Source organism: Exophiala oligosperma (assembly GCF_000835515.1).
Source record: "Exophiala oligosperma strain CBS 72588 unplaced genomic scaffold supercont1.8, whole genome shotgun sequence".
Lineage (NCBI taxonomy): Eukaryota > Fungi > Ascomycota > Eurotiomycetes > Chaetothyriales > Herpotrichiellaceae > Exophiala > Exophiala oligosperma.
In genome coordinates this window covers 189264-211230 of record NW_015622825.1, presented here as the reverse complement: position 1 = coordinate 211230, position 21967 = coordinate 189264, and the positions used below count along the sequence as shown (strand labels likewise).

At 50.6% G+C, this 21967-nt stretch overlaps 3 protein-coding genes across 3 annotated transcripts in view; 1 reads left to right on the top strand and 2 right to left on the bottom strand.

The window, feature by feature from the left end:
* Positions 1-8446: 8446 nt before the first annotated feature.
* Positions 8447-10532, top strand: PV06_08112 (uncharacterized protein; the record flags this gene model as incomplete). Its single annotated transcript, XM_016409414.1, has 6 exons — positions 8447-8725; positions 8797-9189; positions 9272-9523; positions 9600-9762; positions 9826-10148; positions 10215-10532. 6 exons carry the CDS (start codon positions 8447-8449, stop codon positions 10530-10532), a joined length of 1728 nt encoding a protein of 575 aa, XP_016259722.1.
* A 2740-nt stretch (positions 10533-13272) lies between these two features.
* On the bottom strand, positions 13273-14402 carry PV06_08111 (uncharacterized protein; the record flags this gene model as incomplete). Its single annotated transcript, XM_016409413.1, has 4 exons — positions 13273-13357; positions 13449-13804; positions 13946-14170; positions 14241-14402. 4 exons carry the CDS (start codon positions 14400-14402, stop codon positions 13273-13275), a joined length of 828 nt encoding a protein of 275 aa, XP_016259721.1.
* Positions 14403-20833: 6431 nt separating this feature from the next.
* PV06_08110 (uncharacterized protein) overlaps positions 20834-21967 on the bottom strand; it is a gene marked incomplete at its 5' end in the record, with an annotated part of 1793 nt that continues 659 nt past the window's right edge. Inside the window, one exon of the mRNA XM_016409412.1 lies at positions 20834-21924. Coding sequence (XP_016259720.1) covers positions 21010-21924 — 915 coding nt within the window. The 3' untranslated portion in view covers positions 20834-21009. The remainder of the gene's footprint in view (positions 21925-21967) is intronic.

The window sequence follows — 21967 nt, the reverse complement described above, 5'->3', positions numbered from 1 at the left end:
GTTTTTGGGTGTGAGTGGAGGTGTAGGGGCACCGGGTAGCGTGAGTCTCCTTGCAACCAAAGAATGGAATGCGTCGGCGCCAAAGACCATGATGATATCCACGCACGAGGCGCCTGCTTAACGCTGAGACTCGTAAGGACCATACAGGCCGAAAAAAAGGATCCAAGACCGGTGAGATTCCGCGCTCGTACTTTTCTGAAGGAAGAAAATAGGATCCTCCCCAAAGTGTGATACAGCTCTTGACATACGGACCAAGGGAAGGTTTACACCCACAGAGACAAGAAGACCCCTATCTCCGCGGTTCGTTTTTTGTTGTTCAGAAACCTACCACCCGACGGTTGCAGGAGGAACTCCGCTTCTCTGCCTGAGCAATGAATTCGAATGAAGAAAAGTGGAGTTCCGAGAACTCGCTCACAGGGGCTGTCATTCAAGGCCCGCCCCAAAAGCAACCAGATGCCACTCAATTTCTCTCTACCTTTATAAATTCCCAACAAAAAGCGAGGGAAAAAGAAAACTGTCAGACATTCTCTTGTCTGATCTTGCCAATCAGACTTTGAGGAAGGCTGATGTAAACCATGCATTAACTGCTTGTGCGAGAAGTTCGATGAGACATTGCGCCACAGCCTCTGCGATCTCTTTGCGTCCTCCGTCACAACGGTGCGTTCTTGAGTCTGGGACATGCTTGAATTTGGGACAATCTCGAATTCGGAACATCGTCGAATTTGAGATATGCCTTGACAAGTGTTCCGATGAGAGTGCTGTCTTGTCACAAGGATGTTGCTATTAGTGAATCGCAGCCAAGTATTTGAAAAGCACGTACTTCTGGTATTGCTGGGAGGATATCATCGACCTTCGCTCAATACCCTATTCAATCGTACCATGAGGTGAATGTACAGCCCTGACCTGCATCCAGAGAGTGTCAATCGTCCGTTCCTACCTGACCCATATACTCAAGAATGGCAGACTCATATTTGCCTCTTGTTATTACACGCTGGTTAGAACTGTTACAGCAGAAACATCTACATGAAGTAGGTTCTTGACACCATTCCCTTACCTCCTTTGATGTCCTCCAAAGTTACTCCAGCCCCGTTTAATGACGAACAAAGTTCAATTCACTTGCCAACATGATAAAGCAAGAGACTAACATGAATCCATACATGTGGTAAAGGTTTGGGTGTGAAAATAAGGTGGAAAGGATCTCTTCTGGACCCGAGCAGGGCCATGGAGAATGCATAACTAGATAGCCATGGGGTTGATGGGACCATGATACTGGGACGAGAGGTTAAGGAAGCTGTTGATCCCATTGACAATACATACCCCGAAAATCTCGCTCAGTCGACAGTCAGATGCCGCTCCATACATGCCCCCGATCAGTCGTCTCACAGTCTACCAAGTATACCTCGAGGATCCAATGTCACTTATTTCCCCTTAGCATTGGTCTTGCCCACGGTATTCGCCGTTTTCCTCGGTGCTGTACAACGTGGTCTTAACTCGTTCGGGATACGTTCAGTGTGGAAACGGCCTGACGAGATGTCCGGCGATCTGTCTTTCACCCCACTTCTCACCCAGCAGTCTGTGCCCTCTGTGCCACGCGATCTCATACAGCTTGACCGTCAGTCATATCTTTGGATCCTCACAGAAGTGTGCACTTGACCAGATTCGAACTGCGTTCCTAGGCATGTCGGTGGGATGAATACTCCAGAGACATAAAAAATCGAAAATGGATATCAAGAGAATGATGAATAAAATGTCGACTCCCGGCGTTTCCGTCAACCTTGCCTTTACATACGAAGAACTAGAGGCTCACCAGCCTTGCCAAGGCCCAACACCACATTGGTATGTATGTATATTGACAAGGAAGGGAATGCTATTGGACGGATATACAAAGCGGTTCTTTCTTGTACAACATATAAGGGCTGACTCACCGTCGCGCTCCAAGACTCTCTCTCGTGCGCAGTGTACTCCGCTGCCAGAGCACGCTCTTAAGCACCTAGCGGACCTGAAGAACGACTCATGCCATAGTCCCCGGGTGGGATGGGGTTAGACCCAGGGACGGCAAAGTCCAGAGGAAAATTACCAAACGAACCGAAACACAAGACTTTTTGAGACTATCAGCAATAATACTCCAAAGTGAGGGCCGCGTTGAGGTAATGGTCCGTACTGTAATTCCCCGCCGGACAACCGAGCCTTTATCCGAGGTTCACATACTAGTTTGTTACGTACTTTTGAGTGCCCAGGCCAGGGTCGGAGGCTGTCAGAGCTCATTCTGGAGACGCGGGGCACAGCCTGGAGATACAGATGCCCGGTTCAAAGCCTAGAGATGGGAGTTCGCTAGATCCGGACCCGCTGCTCTTCTAGGTACCCGCGCTTTTCAGGGCTTTCTACAGAAGGCACTGCGTATCTAATAACACAGGTCAGATTTTCGATATTCCACCTGAATCTGAGACAAAAGCCGTTGCTATGAGCACAAGTCGCGAAAAGTCCGCGCGGTATCTTCCCCGGGCCAAGAAGGCCTGCCAGAATTGCCATGCACGCCGTGTTCGTTGCAATGTCATGGAAAGCCGGCCCTGCCACAACTGTCGAGTCGTTGGAATACATTGCGAGTTGACCAAATCGAAAAGAGAAGCAAACAGAGAGCGGTAAGGGCCCTATGCGGCGGATCCCCAATGAAACAAGGCTAATATGGACTGGCTCAGGAAAATGGCTTTGCTGAACCAAGATTACTACGCATTGGACGACGGACCTCACAGACGGCGGCGAGATACGTGGACGAATTGGGCACGAGAGGGTCAAGGACTGGCTCCGACAGCAACTGATCTGACCGAGCCTTCTACGACGACGCCCTCGAACAATGCCGGTGACACGTTGGAACATATTGATGCCCAGCTCGCCACCACACTCGAGGAGCATTCCGATACAGCGAGGCTCTCACCCGCAAAGTCCCCTGCCCACGATGACCACGACGAATCTAGCACCATCACCATGACGACCAACGACGAGACTGTGTACATTGGAGAGTCAAATCTATTAACCCTGGTCGCCAGTAGCGACGGCCACGTACCGACCTCGACAACAAACACCTCAAGCCTGGAACCCGCCAATTTGACCTACAAGCTCTCCAATAGCACAAACAGGGCCACGGCGCGCAGTAAGAATCGAGGCATGTCTTGGGCGAGTGGCGCTCTTCTCGACTATCTGAACCGCGAAGAAGCCTTTACGTTCCCCGAAGACGGTGTGACTGAGGCCCTCCTCCAAGCGTACTTCAAGTGGTTTCACCCGTGCTTTCCCGTCGTCGACGCATCCCAGGTCAGCCGGCAGTACCGAGCGAAGAAGATGTCACCCATGCTGCTGCAAGCTATGCTGTTCATCGGCACGAGCTATGTCCCTGACGACTTCCTCATCTCGTCTGGGCTTTCCTCGCGGCAAGACGCCAAATTCCACTTCTACAACCGTGCAAAAATTCTGTTCGACGCGGATTGGGAGGCCAACAAGGTGGCTATTGTGCAAACATTATTCCTCATCAGTTTTTGGAGATCCGATGCGAGCAATGACAAAGACACCAGACACTGGCTGGCGTCGGCTGTCAACTTCGCCCAAACGCGTGGTTACCACCGGTCGCTCGCACCTCGCGGTGGCCCTGCCGCTGCTACTCAAGAGCGTTCCATATCCAGCTTACGGAAGAGGATTTGGTGGTCTCTATATGTGAGGAGAAATTCCCATTGCGTCTGCACGTTTTCACTAAATACCGCAGATCCGAGACCGCCAGTGTGCCGCATCTTTGGGTCTTCCCAGTCGTATTCGAGATGAAGATTGTGATGTCGAGAAGCTCAACCCAGAAGATTTTGTGCAAAACGGGCCCGTGGAGCTACCCGAAATCTTTGGCAGTAGTTTACCTGAACATGCACAATACTGTATACAAATGGCCGAGCTTGCCATCTTGCGTGCGTAGCTCGTTCCCTTTGCATAAAGTCTTTTTGCTGACGGTGCGCTTCAGTGGGCAAAATCGTACTAAAGAAATTCGCTCCTCGGGACAAGACATCCAAACACGACAATTCCAAGCTGAAAAATGAATTGTCCATGTGGGAGGAGAGATTGCCGGGATCGATGCAAGCTCGAAATACCCTTGGGTCGATATGGAACGACATGTTGCATTTGCAGTACAAGTAGGCACAGCCTGCATCTTTTCATTTACGGAAGCTGGTTGACACCTCATGACAGTCATCTCTTGATTCTTCTCTATGGGTCGGTGAACATAGGCACCGAGCATTCTTCCGGTGAGACTAATGAAAATACCTTTGCGCTCGAGGCAGCACATCGCAATACAAGGATTGTCGAGGACATGCTGGCAAAGGATTTGATCCAGTATGGGCAAATTCACCTGTATTTCTACCCATCCCCAATATATCATTTGCTATATACTCACGTCATCAGCATTACCTGCATGTTCTCGACGCTCTGTGTGCACGTGCTGCAAATGAGACACTCACTACGAGCGACTGCCCGCCAATTAGCAGAGTATCGGGCTCGGATCTGTCTCATGGGCCTTGAGGAACTTCGATGTTCGTGGGATGCCAATAACTGGATACTGCAGCTCTTGTGCCAGTTTCTTGACGACCAGACGGCCAGGACGCTGAATATCACTGACATGGCGGCAGCTGGAAATCCATCGACACAGAAGAGTGCTCGAGCGCCACCACGCAGAGCCACTCCAACCGAGTCGGCCTGGGATAGTACGCGGGAGAATATCGGAAGCATGACTGAAGGTAATTTCGACCGCATAGATCAGACCATCTCAATGGAGCCCCTCCAGGAAGGAACGGATGGTTTGGCTGAATCCACACAGCTCAACCTCGACTTCATGTCACAACTGTTGAATCTGAGGGACGCAGATGATGCTTTCTTCGACGGGACGATGGACTCCGACTTCACCAATGCCGAGATGAACTTGGACGGCATCTTCGATCAAACTTCGCCTTGTGGCGTGCCGTTTTTTAGAGTAGGGAATGGGTAATCCATAGCTATGCACGCTCAATAAAGAGATGGCGAATCTACTACAGACTGGGACGCCCTCCTTCCTGTAAGCAACGTATAATCATTATGTCACACGGTCCACAGGAAAAGAACGTCTACTCAGAGTTTTGTCATCATTCTATACGTCGGCTGGTCAGATAAAATGGCCGCACTACACAACCCGAACGTGGCATATCTTCAGACTTCGCAGCAGTCTCATATGTTCCTCTTATATGATAGGTCGGAACTGACCGTCATCGCGTAGTGACCTCGACTGACAATGCTGGAACTATGATAATTCAGCGGCCGAAGACGGCGAGGATAATATCTCGGGTCAATTCATTTACTCGCATCATCGTCCGACGAGCCTCCTGTTCGGCTGATCTCTCGGTCGTTCCACAGCCTCGGAACCCGTTCTTTATGAGGGATTCCATCACCATGTACCAAGGAAAAGTCCAGATGGCAACCAGGCGGACAAGCCAACAGTTGCTCAAGCCAGTTAAGGTAAGCTTCGCTAGGATCCCGGCCCTCTCTCTTCACATTGAACTCATGAATCCTGAATCGCATATAGAGGGAATGGTGCGTTGAGTTTGTGAACCCCCCGAAACTAAGAGAAGCAAGCCATGGACCGTCCATCGTGGGTGGGAGCATTGCAACCGACTGAGCCGCAAGGCTCAGCTCTACTTGCACGCGAGCGGCAGGGTTCCACGTTGAACACTGATGAAGTGGCCAATTACATCTATACTGAACAGGGTCTGCAACGACAAGGAAGTCTTTTGCGGATCCTTGAAAACGACGCCGTCTTCGACAAGACCCAGAACTATTTCGAGGACAGGGTCGAAAGGTACAAGCGCTCACTCCGACGTGCAAAGCGCCTGGCCCAACTGAACAAGGCACACCATTGGGACGAGGAAGATCTTCTCGCTGCCATCGAGCTCGTGGGAGAGCCAACGTCATTCACTCTCCATTGGACAATGTTCATTGTAAGTAGAGAAGCATCTCACTGGCTCAAAAAAGTACTGCGAGGATTGTCTGATGTTAAGCATATGTTCCTGGGTGTTAGCCGACCATCCGCCAGCAAGGAACACTAGAGCAACACGATTTGTTTCTGAAAAAGGCCGAGAATCTCGACATCATAGGCTGTTATGCGCAAACCGAATTGGGCCATGGATCCAATGTCCGCGGATTGGAAACGACTGCAACTTGGTCTCCCGTCGACAGGGCATTTATTCTCAATTCGCCAGCATTGACGGCGTCCAAATGGTGGATTGGCACGCTGGGACGAACGGCAAACCACGCCATTGTCATGGCGCAACTTATTATCGATGGAAAAAATCATGGACCGCATCCTTTCATCTGTCAAATCCGAGACCTCATCACTCACGAGCCGCTCGAGGGAGTGTATGTCGGAGACGTAGGTCCCAAAATGGGATACAAGTAAGTGCTAAGCATTCAGGTCTTGAGCCTACCTTGTCAAGCTTTGTATTAGGTAGTTGCTTATGACCGTAATTTGCAGCACCATGGACAACGGTTTCTTGCTATTCAAGAAAGTCAAAATTCCTCACGTCAACATGCTTGCGAGGTAAGACATTCTCCTTAAAGATCTTCCTTGGGGGGCACTTCAAGACTTAACCCTGAAAGTTGCTAAAGTCGTAGATAGGTTCGCCAGGGTCGATCCACAATCAGGTCGGTATGTGAAGCCAGCATCTCCTGCTCTGGTCTATGGCACTTTGACGATGCTGCGGTCTTCTATTGTTCTCGACGCCGGCCGAGCTCTTGCTCGCGGAGCAACCATCGCGACGAGGTACTGCGCGATCAGAAGACAGTTCTCAGACCGAGACCAGCCGATACAGACGGAGGAGCTGCAGGTTCTAGATTACCCGATGGTGCAGAACCGGCTGTTTCCTCTGATTGCGACGGCATTTGCCATGCACATCACGGGAACGGCCATGATGGCACTGTACAAGCGTGCCAGCGAGAGTTTGCCTGGCGGCAACGCGAGCTCTGATGACGACGGTCACTCACAGTCACGGCAACTCTTTGCTGAGCTCCATGCCACTTCGTGTGGCCTCAAGGCGTTGGCGACGACCGCGGCTGCCGAAGGCCTCGAAGTTGCCCGGCGTGCGTGCGGCGGACATGGCTACTCGAGCTTTAGCGGGATCGGACCATGGTACGCTGACTATGTGCCGACAACCACGTGGGAGGGTGACAATTTCATGTTGACTCTCCAAGTCGCAAAATACGTACGTTCTTCTCTCTCTTGGCTGAAAATCTCGAAAAGTCTCACGCATGCTAACACTGTGTGCAGTCGTTGGGCGTCGCTCGCGATGCCCTCGGGGGCAAGCCGCCTCACAATGCAACCAGCTCCAACTTGAGTCGGTTCCATGCCCTGCGGGGTCGTGGGTGCCGCCGATACGACTTGTCTCGAGATGAGCACGTCGTCGAAGCTTTTGCATGGAGAGCGGCAGACATGACGTTCAAGACTCTCCGGCGCCGGGACGAAGATGGAGCGTCGTGGAAGAGTCTGCAGGTCGACTGCTGGCGATTGAGCACCGCGCATTCCCAGTACTTGGCGGTCAAGGCCTTCTACGACGACTTGACAAGCGCCAAAACGCGGCAAGCATTGAACGCCGAGTCGAGAGAGATCTTGTGGAAGTTGTTCCGCCTCTACAGCCTTGTGGTCATCGAGATGGCCGCCCACGAGTTTTACACCTCGTCGGCATTGAAAGTCGGGCAGGTAGAGGAAGCAATACACACGACAAAGCCACGGCTTTTGGCCGAGCTGCGTCCTCACGCGGTGCGCTTGGTGGACGCGTGGCGACTCCCAGACTGGCTGTTGGACAGCTCGCTGGGGAGATATGATGGCCGGGTGTACGAAGACCTGTTCTTCCGAGCGACCCAGCTGAATCCCTTGAACCGGTTCACGCCTAGTCTGGGCAAGGAAGACGCTGGGGTGGGCCCAAACTCGGGCATTGGCAAGAGTAGACTATAGAGAGGTTTGGCCAGGTAGAAGTTGAGTTTGTAGAAATGTATAGAGTCCAAAATTGAGCACTGGTCCGTCCGTTGATGTCTGGGTATGCTTACTTTAGACCCTCTGCATGAATGATCAGTGACAGGATGCGCAGGTAGCAGGAGTTGCGAGTGTCCACGGTAGTTCTTTGTACCCAGGTATATTCCACCGAGGTACGCAGCATGTGGGCCAACCAGGTCAAAGTTTTGGTGTTGCCGAGAGCCGGACCGAAGACAGTTGCAATCACCTCTGCCTCATGATGGACGGGTGATTCTGTAGAGCCTAGAAACTCTCACCACACACCATACCGTCGATAAAATCACTGCTCCCTCGCGCTGAAGCCATCACGTACCCGTCTTTGTTTGCATAACATTGTTTTGTTATATTGGGCCGGCGTTCAACATCCATCTGCATCGAAGGCGCAACATGGTTTTCAGACCACCAACATGGGTTCCCGAGCTCCCGGTTGAGCCCCCAGCAAATTTGTCCATTGCGGATTTCATGCTGAACGAGAGATACGGTCGTTGTCCGCTCGAGGAGTCGAGACCACCGTTCACGTGTGGTCTGTCCGGAAAACGATATTCTGCGGCCGAGGTGAGGGACAGAGTCGACCTGCTGGCTCGAGGCATTTCCCAACAGATAGGATGGTCGCCTCAGCACGGGACGGAATGGGACAAGATCGGGTTGATCTTCTCTTTCAACACGGTAAGTCCTCGTGAATATCCACCCCAGATATCGGTGATCACATAAGTGCACCCTCTCATTGACTACAACAGATCGATAACCTTCCGCTGATGTGGGCGATCCATCGGCTGTTGGGCGTCGTGTGCACTGTCAATCCTATGAGCTCTGTGTCAGAGTTGAGATATTTCCTCAAGGCCTCGGGCTGTGGAGCAATTTTCACCAGTCGGTCACTGTTGGCGACGACCCAAAAAGCAGCGAAGACGTACGGAATTCCAGACTCTCGCATCTTCATCATTGAGGATATAGGCACCGTTGTCGACGGTCAACCTCCGTGTCCAGACACGCCCACCAGTTATTTGACTCTTGACAATCTGATAGATCTCGGGGAGAAGATTTCCCCGTTGCCAACTGTCGAATGGAATGACAGAGAGGGCGAGACGCGGACAGCGTTTCTGTCGTGGAGTAGCGGCACTTCAGGTGTACCGGTCGGTTCTGCTCTCTACCTACTGACCCCTTTTGTTTCGTGCAAAAAGTGAACCATCGCGGTAACTAACTGGGCTCTCTTAGAAAGCCGTCATGCTTTCTCATAAGAATGTCATTTCCCAGGTTCTACAGGTCTGTACCTTTGAGAGTCAAAGTCGAGGAGGGTTGAAACATCATGTTTCTCTCGGCCTGTTACCTCAAAGTCATATCTACGGTCTAACGGTCATCTGCCACGCGAGCGCCTATCGTGGAGACGAGGTAATCGTGCTTCCTCGCTTCACTCTCGCCACATGTCTTTCCGCCGTACAGAGATACGGTATCACGTCGATGTTTCTGGTAAGTATCTTGTGCTGGCCCCCCCGGCTCATCATCATTCGATTTTACTTACCAAGCTTGGGTCTTTTGCTTATAGGTGCCTCCTATCATCATCTCCATGTTGCGGAATCAAGAAGTCATGAAGACGTACGATCTCAGCAGTATAAAATTCATCTACAGTGGAGCCGCACCGTTGGCTCCCGGACTGACCGACCAGTTGTCCACGGTGTTGCCACAATGCCCCATCCGACAAGGTTATGGTTAGGGCACACAATGATCATCACCCAACAAAGCATGCGCACGAAACTGATTCGTCTTTGTAGGTCTAACCGAGAGCTGTGGAAACTTTTGCCACACCGTTCCGCAAGATGTTTGGCTGGGATCTTCGGGTTCTCTGCTTCCTGGATGTGAGGCAAAGCTTGTTTCTCCCGTCGGAAGGGAAATAACCACGCACGGAAAAGTAGGGGAGCTCCTCATCAGATCCCCCAGCGCGTGTATGGGCTACTACAAAAGCCCCACCGAAACGAACGAGCTGTATCAAGATGGTTGGATGAAGACCGGAGACCAGGCACTTGTGCGACTGAGTCCCAAGGGTCACGAGCATCTATTCATCGTGGAGCGGATCAAGGAGCTGATCAAGGTCAAGGTAAGAAAACTAGAACTCACATGCAGAAAGGCACAAAGCGTCGGTCTAACAATACTGGTGTGAAAGGGCTATCAAGTCGCTCCGGCCGAGCTGGAAGCACATTTGTTGGAACATCCGGCGGTCGCAGATGCAGCAGTGGTCGGTGTGAACCACGACACCGACGGTGAAGTACCCAAGGCTTTCATCGTCAGGAGTACCGCGTACAAGGACGTCGAAATGGCGACACTGGCGAGGCAGATAAGTCGGCATGTCGAGAAACACAAGGCCAAATCCAAGCGTCTGAAAGGAGGTGTGGAATTTGTCAACGCGATTCCGAAGAATGCCAGTGGCAAGATTCTCCGCCGACTCTTGAGGGATAGAGAGCGACGAATTCGAGCACTTTGAGCGTTTTTGCTTTGCATAAAATTTCGACTAGATTTCATACATTCTTGGGCTTATGGCAGTTTGTAGTAGTCGAGACCGACGGAGTACTATGAGCATAGTTCTATCTAACCAATAACCTCACCTATGATCTTGTCAGAGCCTATGAGAACACAACAAATAGGATCAAATTGGGACATTGAGTAAGCATAGCCTTTTTGCTACGTGTAAAGATTCTCAGAGAGGCCTTGCCCGTGACTTTGAAGTCTCGGCAATACCACTACTACTCTCTCCATCGTTGAACGGCTAAGCCGGCATCAGACAGCAGCGCGTTGCCATCGTTCCTTTTCTGCCGATATGAGCGAGGCTACGGTGGCATATACCTAGATGTACGAGCCGCGGAGCTGTATTGCAAGTCGAAACAACCGCACGAACAGGCTCGGCTGAACTGATGAACCGCACCATACCCCATCAGGAGCTCCGCATTGAAAGGACGGACAGAACGCGCCCCACTTTAAAACCCCGGACCCCGGTTAGTCGTAAGGGATAGACAATTGGCGGGCTACTCGTAAAGATACATGTCTCAGCAGAGTATTTCGAGATGTCGGTTCTTATTTGGACATATTGAGAGCCCTGGAAGTATTGGACCGAAAAACTTTGATATCTCTGTTCTTAGTACTCGAAAGAAAATATCTCAAGCATAGAACTGATTGGTGTGGTTTTATCATCACCATCATCATGGGCAACGAGAGTTGCTTCGACGTGGTCATTGTAGGAGCAGGTTTTTCCGGTCTCTACCTCGTCCATCGATTGCGAGAAGCCGGATTCACCGCGCGAGTGGTGGATGAAGGGTCAGACGTGGGTGGTACATGGTGAGAGAGAGCGTCTATCTGCCTGTAACAACCTCAAAATTGGCACGAAAAGAAACTGATGATCAAACACCGACCAAAGGTATTGGAATTGCTACCCTGGAGCACGAGTCGACACCAAAGTTCCGGCCTACCAATTCACCGGCACCGAAACGTGGGCAGATTGGACCTGGAAGGAGCGCTTCCCCGACCGCAATCACATCATGGAGTACTTCCACCACGTTGGCAAGGTCTGGGACGTGTATCCGAACATCCAATTTGATTCTCGAGTGACGGAGGCGTCATGGGATGATGTCAGTTGTCATTGGTCCATCTCGGTCCTGAACAAGACCTCGTCAACGTCGACGACGTTACGAGCACAATACCTCGTACTGTGCACCGGCTTTGCATCCAAACCATACATCCCGCCATACCCAGACATGGACAAGTTCAGGGGCGAGTGCCATCACACCGCGCGATGGCCGCAGTCCGGCGGCGTCGACTGGAAGGGCAAGCGGGTCGGCATCATCGGTACGGGGGCGTCGGGGGTCCAGGCGACGCAGGCAATGTACAAGGAAGCCGCCCAGCTGACCGTCTTCCAGAGGACGCCCAACTTGGCGCTCCCGATGTCGAACCCGACCATGGACGGGGAGGCAAACTCGGCCCTCAGGCGTGATATGCCGGACTTGGTCAAGACCATCCGGACGTCCCACGCGGGTTTCGTGTACAACATGGTTCCAGAAGTGACGACGGCCGTTTCCAACGACGACCGCCTCAAGACGTACGAGCAGCTATTCAACTCCGGTGGTCTAGAGTTCTGGCTAGGGAATTACTCGGACATGCTGCTGAGCGAGGAGGCCAACAAGCTCGCCTATGATTTCTACCACGGGCGGACGGCACCACGCATCAAGGACCCGAAACTGGCAGAGCTTCTGCTTCCCAAGACACCTCCGCATCCGTTCGGCACCAAGCGGGTCAGTCTCGAACAGGACTATTTTGAAGTGTTTAACCAACCACACGTCCAGCTAGTAAGTCTTTCCGAGGAGAATAATTCGATCGCCCGATTCGTGCCGGAAGGCATCCAGACCACAGACGGCAAGGTCTACGAGTTGGACCTGATCGTTTTAGCTACGGGGTTCGACTCGGTGTCGGGTGGCATCACCAGTATCGACATCAAAGGGACGGGCGGCGGCGGCAGCAACATCGCGAAGAAGTGGTCAGGGGGTGTCTATACCCACCTTGGAATCAGTGCGCATGGATTTCCCAACATGTTCTTCACTTACGGCCCACAGGCCCCGACGGCCTTCGCCACGGGGCCGGCGACGGCGGAGCTGCAGGGCGACTGGATCACGACCTGCCTGAGGCACATGCGAGTACACGGCTACAACAAGATAGAGACCAACGAGGACGCCGAGCGGGAATGGAGGGAGCACGTCCTCGACGTTGGCGAACAAGGTCTGTTCCCCCAGGCCAAGAGCTGGTACTTTGGCGACAACATCCCAGGCAAGCCTCGGGAGGCTTTGAACTACATGGCCGGCATGCCCGAGTACCGCAAAAGGCTCTGGAATTGTGCGAGCGAAGGTTACTCCGGATACACTCTATCATGATCAAGACACAGGTTTATTACACTCGTATAAATGATGAACACACTTCTTCCCGATCAACTATTGTTCCAGTATGAATATGCCAGATATCTTGATCGACGGACACACACCCACGTAGTATCGATGACATACTTTTCTGGGTTTTATTCTTCAGATTGGTCGGGTAGTATTCGTTCCCTTGGTACTACTACCCAAGCTTGAAACGTTCTTTCATACGGAGTGTAACAGTCCTCAACATCTTTTCGCGTCAAGCCTTGTAAATCTAATGGATTTTCTCTGTTGTTTTTCAAGAGAAGAATCATCTCTTACGGATTACCTCGACATCCACCCTCCGTCAACCGTCAATGTCTCTCCAGTCATATAAGCACTTGCTCGGCTCGCGAGAAAGATGACAGGGCTATGTTCAATCGACACAAATTAAATCCATCGTCAGCAAAATCAGACGAAAGTTGTCCAAACCTGATAAGAGTGCTCTTTTTCAAACTTACCCGGCAAAGTCGCTCGCCTGTCCCCATCTGCCCATGGGAATGCGCTCCGACAACGAGCGTGACCGGTCCTTGTCTTGGAACAGCTGCTCGTTCATCTCGGTGACGCAGTATCCAGGCGCGATGGCGTTGACCCGGATCCCTCTCGAGGCCAACTCGTTGGAGAAACTCTTGGTGAGTTGCGTCAGGCCTCCCTTGGAAGCCGCGTAGGCCGACACGTTGAGGCCGCCTTGGAAGGACATGATGGAAGCGACGTTGACGATGCTACCCCTTTGACCTCGGACCATTTCGTTCTCCAACATGTGCCTGGCCACGTCTCGAGACAGGATAAAGCAACTGTTGAGGTTCACTTCGATGACCTATATAAGGGGGTCGAGAGCGAGTTGCGAGTCAGCAATCGAAGTGTCTGTCAGAGGGCAATCCTCTCTCTTTACTTCAGAGGTTCACTCCGTGTGGGAGACTTCTCGACTTCCTATCTCCACATAAAAACACACACTCACTTTATCCCAATCACCCGACGGAAATTCTGTAATTGGATGTCTGATGATGATGCCGGCGGAATTGACCAAGATCGTGATGCGATGTCCGTGGCCCTCGACCTGAGCCACCAACCCTTCAACGGATTCTCGGTTTGCAAGGTCCGCTTCGTATATCTGTGCATGCCTTGTTGCCTCGGGTACACTGGAGTTGATCTCATCCCTCACACTCGTGGCCGAGATATCGCGCTTTGGACGAAGATTAATCAGCACGGGGCGACAACGATCAATAATCCCCCCTCCCGCAGGCCCAACCTACTTGAACAAGGAGGACTTTAGCCCCAGCTCTGGCCAAAGCCAGAGCCATTGACTTTCCAATTCCTCGTGTCGCTCCCGTCACCAACGCTGTCTCGCCGACCAGCGTAAAGAGGTCTTCTTGATTCAATGCTTGCATGATAATGGAGGTGGTTGTAATAGACATTCTAACCGGAGAAGGGCGGGAAGAGGGGACCAGCCAGTGCAGGCGGCCTATCCAAAGAAAAAGATAATAGTAGAAGGGAAGAAGGCGTCGGGTGAAATCTTGCCCATACAGCCAGTCGAGTCACTCAGACTTCCACAAGCCAAATATGCATTGTTCAAATTGTTACTCTTTGCTCAACCCACGAAACAGTACGCTAGACCATTGGGTCGGCCGGACATTGTGTATGCCTCTTTCTCATTGCAGACATTTATTTCGGGTCAGCGGGTGTCTGCTAATCTTGGATATCACCTCTGAGACCCAGAAGCTTTCACCGTTCGGCAAAACGTCGAGTGGCCGAGCCTAATTTTCAACCTCGTGTCGGGCAACCCTTTTTTTGAGGTCTCCACACACCCGACTGCCTTGGTCCTTTCGCAACAACCCGGGGCGGAATCTTTAGGCCTAGCATTCTGGATATACTATTGACCATTGACTGCAACCGATTGGCCCGTGATCGGTTGTTTGGTTTGATTTTGGCTTGTTCCGTTCGATTCCTGGGGTGGTCGGCGGGCGGGAACCTGGGGTATGTACGGGGGAGAGGTCTCACCAGCCCTGAGTTCAGAGAGGTATATCATATACTTGAGCTGTAAAAGGTCTTTTCAAGTCCATCAATACATACGTATATACATCTGATTCTTTGTTCTTCTTCCTCTTCCTCTTCCAACGATCCTCCACTATCATCATCCGGTATAACAAGTGATCCTCCCTCACACTGTATCCCCCCTCGCAGGATTCCATCAACGGAACCAAAACCAAGTCTCCATCATCATGGGCCTCACGGGGAACCCATTACAAGTCCTCATCAACGTGACCGGAGGATTTGCATTCCTCCTTTTTGGCTAGTAAGTGCAGCTCCCGTGGCCCACTGTATGGAAAATTCGTTGGCTAACCTTCGTCTGGCTCTTCTTTCCAGTGATCAAGGAGTCATGGGAGGCTTACTGGCACTGCCTCAATTCCAGGAGCGTTTTAGACATCCAAGCCCAACCATGCAAGGATTCATGGTAGCCAGTTACGACGTGAGTTTTTGAGTGTGAAAATTCAAACATCCTTGGCCAGAAAGAGAAAGAAATTGACATCGTCGTGCTCGATAGCTGGGCTGTCTGCTCGGGGCCATGCTGTGTTTCTACTTTGCCAACCTCACCGGACGCCGATGGACAATTGCCATTGGCTGCGTTGTCCTTCTTGTCGGTGCCGCCTTGCAGACGGCATCATATTCAGTCGCTCAATTTATCGGTATGTTTTTAAATACCTTAGCTTGTCGTGTACCTCTAACAGTCAGATCAAAGTGGGCAGGATTGTAGCCGGTGTTGGCGTTGGTGCTGTTTCGGCCACGGTGAGTACTTAGTACCCATGAATAAAAAAACATCGTCCGACTTGGACCAGTTGCCAAAACGAGTGTTATCTGACTTTTTGCTTATCAAAACAAGGTCCCGATGTACATCAGCGAGTGTTGCAAAGCTTCGAGGAGAGGCATCATGATTTGCATTCAACTAGCAATCGTCGTCACGGTATGGTCTTGAGAGCATGGATGCTGCGTCACTCGTCAAAGAGCATTACTGACACTTTTCTCAACTCCCATAGGGCATCGTCATATCTGGATTTACAAACTATGGCCTTGTGTTTGAAACTCCTAGTCTAGCAGGAAAAGACGGTCAATGGAGAACCGCACTGGGTAGTAAGTCGTGGTGTCGTTCCATGATTGCGTTTCCTTTTTCCTTGTCTCCCTTTTTTGTTGCAATGCTGACATCGAAGCGTTCTGAATGTCTTATAGTTCAGATGACGTTCCCCGTGTTCGTCTTCTTTCTTTTGCCCTTCTGTCCCGAGAGTCCGCGATGGCTAGCATCCAGGGGTGCTAGTTTGAAAGAGGTGGCTTCAGTGCTTGCACTCTTGGAGGGAAAAGGCGCCACCGATACCTCACCTCACATCCTCAGTTTGGCCAATGAAATCATATTGGTAGCCCAACATGAAGCCGAACTCGAGGCTTCCACCACCTGGCGCGACGTGAGTTCTCCTGTTGCCGCCATGAAGCCAGCTGGCTTGGATCCGACCTTCCAAGCAAATATCATTGATCCATTTGCTAACATGATTGTATTTACATATAGACATTCGGTGGTGGAGAGCTCCAAAACGGTCGGCGCCTGCTTCTAAGTGGCTTCGTTGTTGGTTTGCTACAGCAGGTGTGTATGCACCGAATTTTGGTCTTAGCAAAAACCCAAAAAGGAATTCGACCTGGTTACTTACTGCCCCCCTTTTGCAGATTACCGGTGTCAATGCCATTGTGTATTATGCTCCAGTGGTTTTCCAAGACGCCGGACTAACACCCCGCATGGCTTTTATCATGGGAGGAGTCGGAAGTATAGCGATGTTGGTAGGGACCCTACTGCCCATCCTAGTAAGTCTCCGACCTGACTCACTGTCGATCGTTTTGTTACTGGCAAAGTGAGAGGCTTACACGTTATCTATCAATCAACACGCAACAGTGGATCGAACGCGCTGGGCGACGAAAGACTTTACTCATTAGTGCCTGGCTCGAGGTCTTTACCATGGGCGGAATCGCGGCGGCCATCGGTTTTGGTATCAACCATCCAGAGCATCGGGAATCATCCGGTTGGGCTGCCACCGCATTCATTCTGGCCTTTGAGTTCTGTTTCGGCCTGGGGTGAGTGTGACGCCACTATTGCCGTGATTTCTTTTCTGCTTCAATTTCATTTGGATGATTGAGTAAACCCCTTTTGCTGACTATTCGATGCGATGATACAAACAGATGCTGTCCAATTCCATTGTGAGTTCTTCTCTTCGGCCTTGGGACTCACTGTAGAGCCCAAGAAACAAAATTCTAATCATGCATCCAATAGTGTTTACGCACCCGAGGTCACTTCTTTACGAAGCCGCCATAAAGGTAATGCGGTGCAAAGCATGGGTCTCTGGGCCGGTTGCTTCCTAAGTGAGTCCAACGTATCCGATGTAGACTTTGATCGAGATTTTCCCAGCTGACCAAGGCTCGTGCCAAAATTACAGTCGTCATGGTATCTCCTGTAGGAGTGGCAAACTTGTCATGGTGAAAAACGGCCCCCTTTCTTTCCTGCCTCGAATGATTTAAACCGGCAAAAATTACGACTAACTTGTTTGGGAAATTAAAGGCGATTTTATCTCATCTGGATGGTCATCACCCTGGCATTCATTCCAATGGTTTGGGCGTTGGTACCCGAGACTGTAAGCACGGCCAGCCCCCCCTTTTTTTTCTCTGAGAGAACGGAAATGCAGCACACTGGTTTTGATTACGAAGGTGCCGATGCTGACTGATTGGTAACCAAAAAAGGCCGGCCGTAGCTTGGAACAAATGGACTACTTCTTCAAAAAGTACCAAGATAAGTGGTACATCCGTGATGTGGCGTACGAATGGGTTGAACGAGACGAGGTAATGATACCCGACCAAGACGGCGTGAAAGAACAGTCAATCGAGTTGGAGGACGTGAACCACAAGACCACTCTCGGCGCCACCAGTTCTCCTCCTGCAGCGCCTTGAGAACTACGTAGGCTTCTCTTAGGAACCAGGAGGTGTTGTTTTGGGAGGTGGTCGTGAGTCGTTTGGTCGGACCAGAAATGGAAAATTAAAATTCGATGATTCAAAAACAAGCATCGGAGTCGTCGATTGCAAAACACCAAGAAGGGTACAAATAGGAGAAGCAAGCTACTAAAGGCAATATCATTTCCGCCACCGTGAATAGTATATCAACTAGTCAGCAATATATCATCACAGCCGCGAAGCTCAAGACAATATCATCAAACGGACCAAATCTGTTTAATGTGTAGCCATTGCCTCGACACGAGTGCCACCAATACCCTCAAAGTGACAAAGATCCTCACAATTGGCGGATTTCTGCTAAGGCACATACGGTCTGAACCAAAACGGTAGCCAAGTTCCGAGTTGGTACGAGATGTGTCCCCGTGCAGGGACGGCAAAAGGGCAATCGAGCTCCTCGAGAGTGCGTAGCCAAAGAGAAATTGATCGTCATCATCGACTCGTTCAAGTAGTGTGAATGTTGAAGAAAGGGTAGTAAGAACCGAACTCACCCTTGTCTTTGGAGCTAGGAGGAAGACGAGAACGGATGCGAGTATGCTTAACCCGACATAGAAAACCACATGCGTCGGCTGAGGGTTGGATTTTCGCAAGGAGACTCGGGAATATCATTCTCAGGGCGCTCCCGTCGACGTTGTTGGCACAGATGGTGGATGACCAATGGGGTCATGGAGAAGGCCTGCAGAGGTGGAGGATTTACTTGAATGGCCCTTCCCGAGGTGGTAAAGACATGATTCTGAACATTGCCTGATACATATATACTGTGCTTTCCGAAGATCTTGACGGAAACAAGATGGGCTCCAAGGGCCGAAACGGAAATGCCGCCAGTCCCGGGCCACACTGTAAATGACGCTGTACACGGAGTATGCTCGAAGCTATTTCGAATGGAGGGCCTTTTCTCACTATCGGTCATCTCGCGTGCAACAACCATTTGCTCGCCGCGCGCCAACATGTCATGCTCAGAAGCCGCCCACAGGCGCAGAGTCTCTGGTGGTTGAGGAGAAGCCACTGCTGATTGTGAACGAGAAGGCGAAGAAGACGTCGGTTGTTGATGAAGAGAGGGGAGAGTTGGTCGAAGAGTGCCTTTGTTCAGCACAGAGATGTATCCGGCTCCCGGTCTGATGCTTTGTCGTTTTCCAATAAGACATGGCATAGATCTTCCGCGCAGCTGCCATATTGGAAGATTCTCCCGTCTTGGACGCTGCCTTTCGGACCGATGTATGCAAAATTGTACATGCGGCGACATTTGTTGCACGGACGGTGGATCTTGAGAATGCTACCTGCTCCCTGCAGGACATGAAAAGCGCCTCCTTGAATGTTCGAGTGGTCGAAGGCCTTGACGTTTTGTTCTTTTAGCACGCAGCCGATGCCCTGCTTCTTTGCAGTGGAGGCACCAAACACTTTTTTGGACAACTCTTTTGCCGTCTGTGTCGAGCCCGATGGAAAGCGAGTCTTCCGCCACTGAATCAGCCTCTCATTCACCCTGTCAAACCCTTTTCTGTCTGTATTCTCATTTTCATTCTCATTCTTCTCTTCTTCCTCCTCCTTCTTGTCCTTTTTCTTCATCTCTCTCTCCATCACCTTCTTGAAAGATAACTGCCATTTGACTGCGGAAGCTGTGACAATAATGCCACTGCTCACATAGCATATGAAGACTACTCTGGGCAACCCGCAATTTTTGTTTTCTGTGAAGTACTTGCCGAATCTGGCTTCGAAGGCCATCGCGAATTCATCTATAATCAATCAGTCACCAAGACATGCCAATGATAATGTTGCCGATTGCGTACAGATAATGTCATCCACGTCGGGGCAAGCTTTGTAGAACAATTCAAGGAGAAGCTCAATTGCCGACGAGTTGGGTATTTCGTTCTTGTTCCCAACGATATCTTCAGGGAGATCACTCTTGAGGCGGTCCAAAACGCCCTTAAAGTCGTCAATGGTCTTTGATAGGGGTTTCAACTGTTCTTCTGGAAGACCCGATTTCGAGGCATTGTGCTGGAATAACTGTGCTCCCTTAAAAACGAAATCGAGGACTTTGACCAGTCGCTGGTATGTCGAGTATGCTTTGAGTTTGAGGCCATCCTTTCCGGAAATCAGATCGTTCGCACAATTCGCAATGCTGTACATATTGTTCACGCCCACTGTAAGGATTTCGAGATTCTCATCTTTGCAGTCCTCGTCTGTTTCTATCTTCCAGAAATTTTCCACAGAGTCAATAATGTATTCGCAGGAATCAGCCATGATGATGAGAATGGGCGTAGAGCACTCCCATCTCGACACCGGAGCGCTTCTCTTGTATACCTCTTACCGTCCATGGCTCAGGTATGAGCATTGTTCTGTCGCGAAACAGCTCATGATCATTATCTGAGCACTCGCTTTGTTGAAGTGGTGGCTAGGTTGAGACATCTACCTATCTCACAGCTTCGATATGCAGAGGTTAAGTCAGGTCTTTGATCCATCAAGGCTTTTGATTTCGCAGGGTTTGTCCCAGAGTAATTTGACTCGCAAGTTGATAAAAGGATGTTTTAACTGCTGAAGTCGCTCTCAGCTTCAGGCTGAGAATCACCCCTTAGTCGTGGGCTAGCCCGTTGGGTCCAGATTTTACTCATAGTAGATATGGGAAACTGTCGCACCCGTCATCTCTTCAAGTGAAATGTTTGAGAGCATTGGGTTTCTTCTCGAAGTATGGAAGACAACCTCAAGGGTGCTGGTGGTGGGAATGTTTACTTTCCATTTGATCTGTTTCAATTGCACAAAGAAGTTCCATTTGATCAGTTTTCATTGCACAAACTCCATTTGTTCTTTTCTAATTGACATCAAATTACTTCGCACTGATTCACTGGGATTGACTAACTTGTCCCATTGGCGCCGTTATGAGCACCGACTTGTCCAGACACTGATCCATTCCAATCAGTGCCTAGCACTTGATTTTCAGCCTTGTGCGGCTTGCACTTCAAGAAAGCTGACACCATGCTGCAGATGCGTAGAATCTCAACTAGGCACTGATGTCACACTAAGCCATGAGCGGCCTTTCACCACACCGTTTTCTGCAAGATAGCTCTGGAATTGGGCTCGCTTTGCGAAACGAATTCGAAGGCGCTCCCCGTCTGGAAACAGCGGAACCTTTGGAAGTCTGCGTAACTTAATTTGCGGCGGCGGACCTTTGAATCGAGAAACTCGTTCTTCAAACTTGTTACCATCGAGACCTGCGCCGTCGAGCTCACTTAAGCCCAAGCCTTGAGGGAACCAAAGTTCCTTTGTTCCCACGCGGAATGCCTCGGCCACCGCAAACTTGTCCCACTTCTGTTCATCTTCATCTGAACTTGCAGGTAAATCATAACCTGAATTTGAATCATAATCTGAATTTGAATCATAACCTGAATTTGAATCATAACCGGAATTTGAATCATAACCTGAATCCGAATCTGAATCTGAATCCGAATCCGAATCCGAATCTGAATCTGAATCCGAATCTAAATCTGTATTTGAATCTGAGTCGTAGCTTCTATGATACTGAAATACGTCACGTAGAACGGCCATTGCTTTTTTGTTGTTATTATATGCCCAAAGACTGCCGTCTGAATCTTCGGAATCATCCGGGCACCGGTAGCGATCCATCACCATCCAAATGCTCTTGTCAATTGGATGGAAGACAATATGAAACGAAGTGTAACCCTCGTTACTCCTTCGGTATCCGCTCCTTTCATAGCAAATCACAGTTGCCACGGGGAAGCCGAATCGCAGGGGGAGGAAACCCTCTTCGGTGTCAGAGTCGCGCTCTACTTGAAGAGCTGGGATGAACTCATGAGTCCGCGAACAAAACTCATCGTAACTGGGGCCACCTTCATCTTCCTCGTCTGTGGTGTCATCTTGAGCTACCACGTCTGTGGTGTCGTCTCGGTCTCTCTCGTCTGTGGTGTCGTCTCGGTCTCTCTCGTCTGTGGTGTCG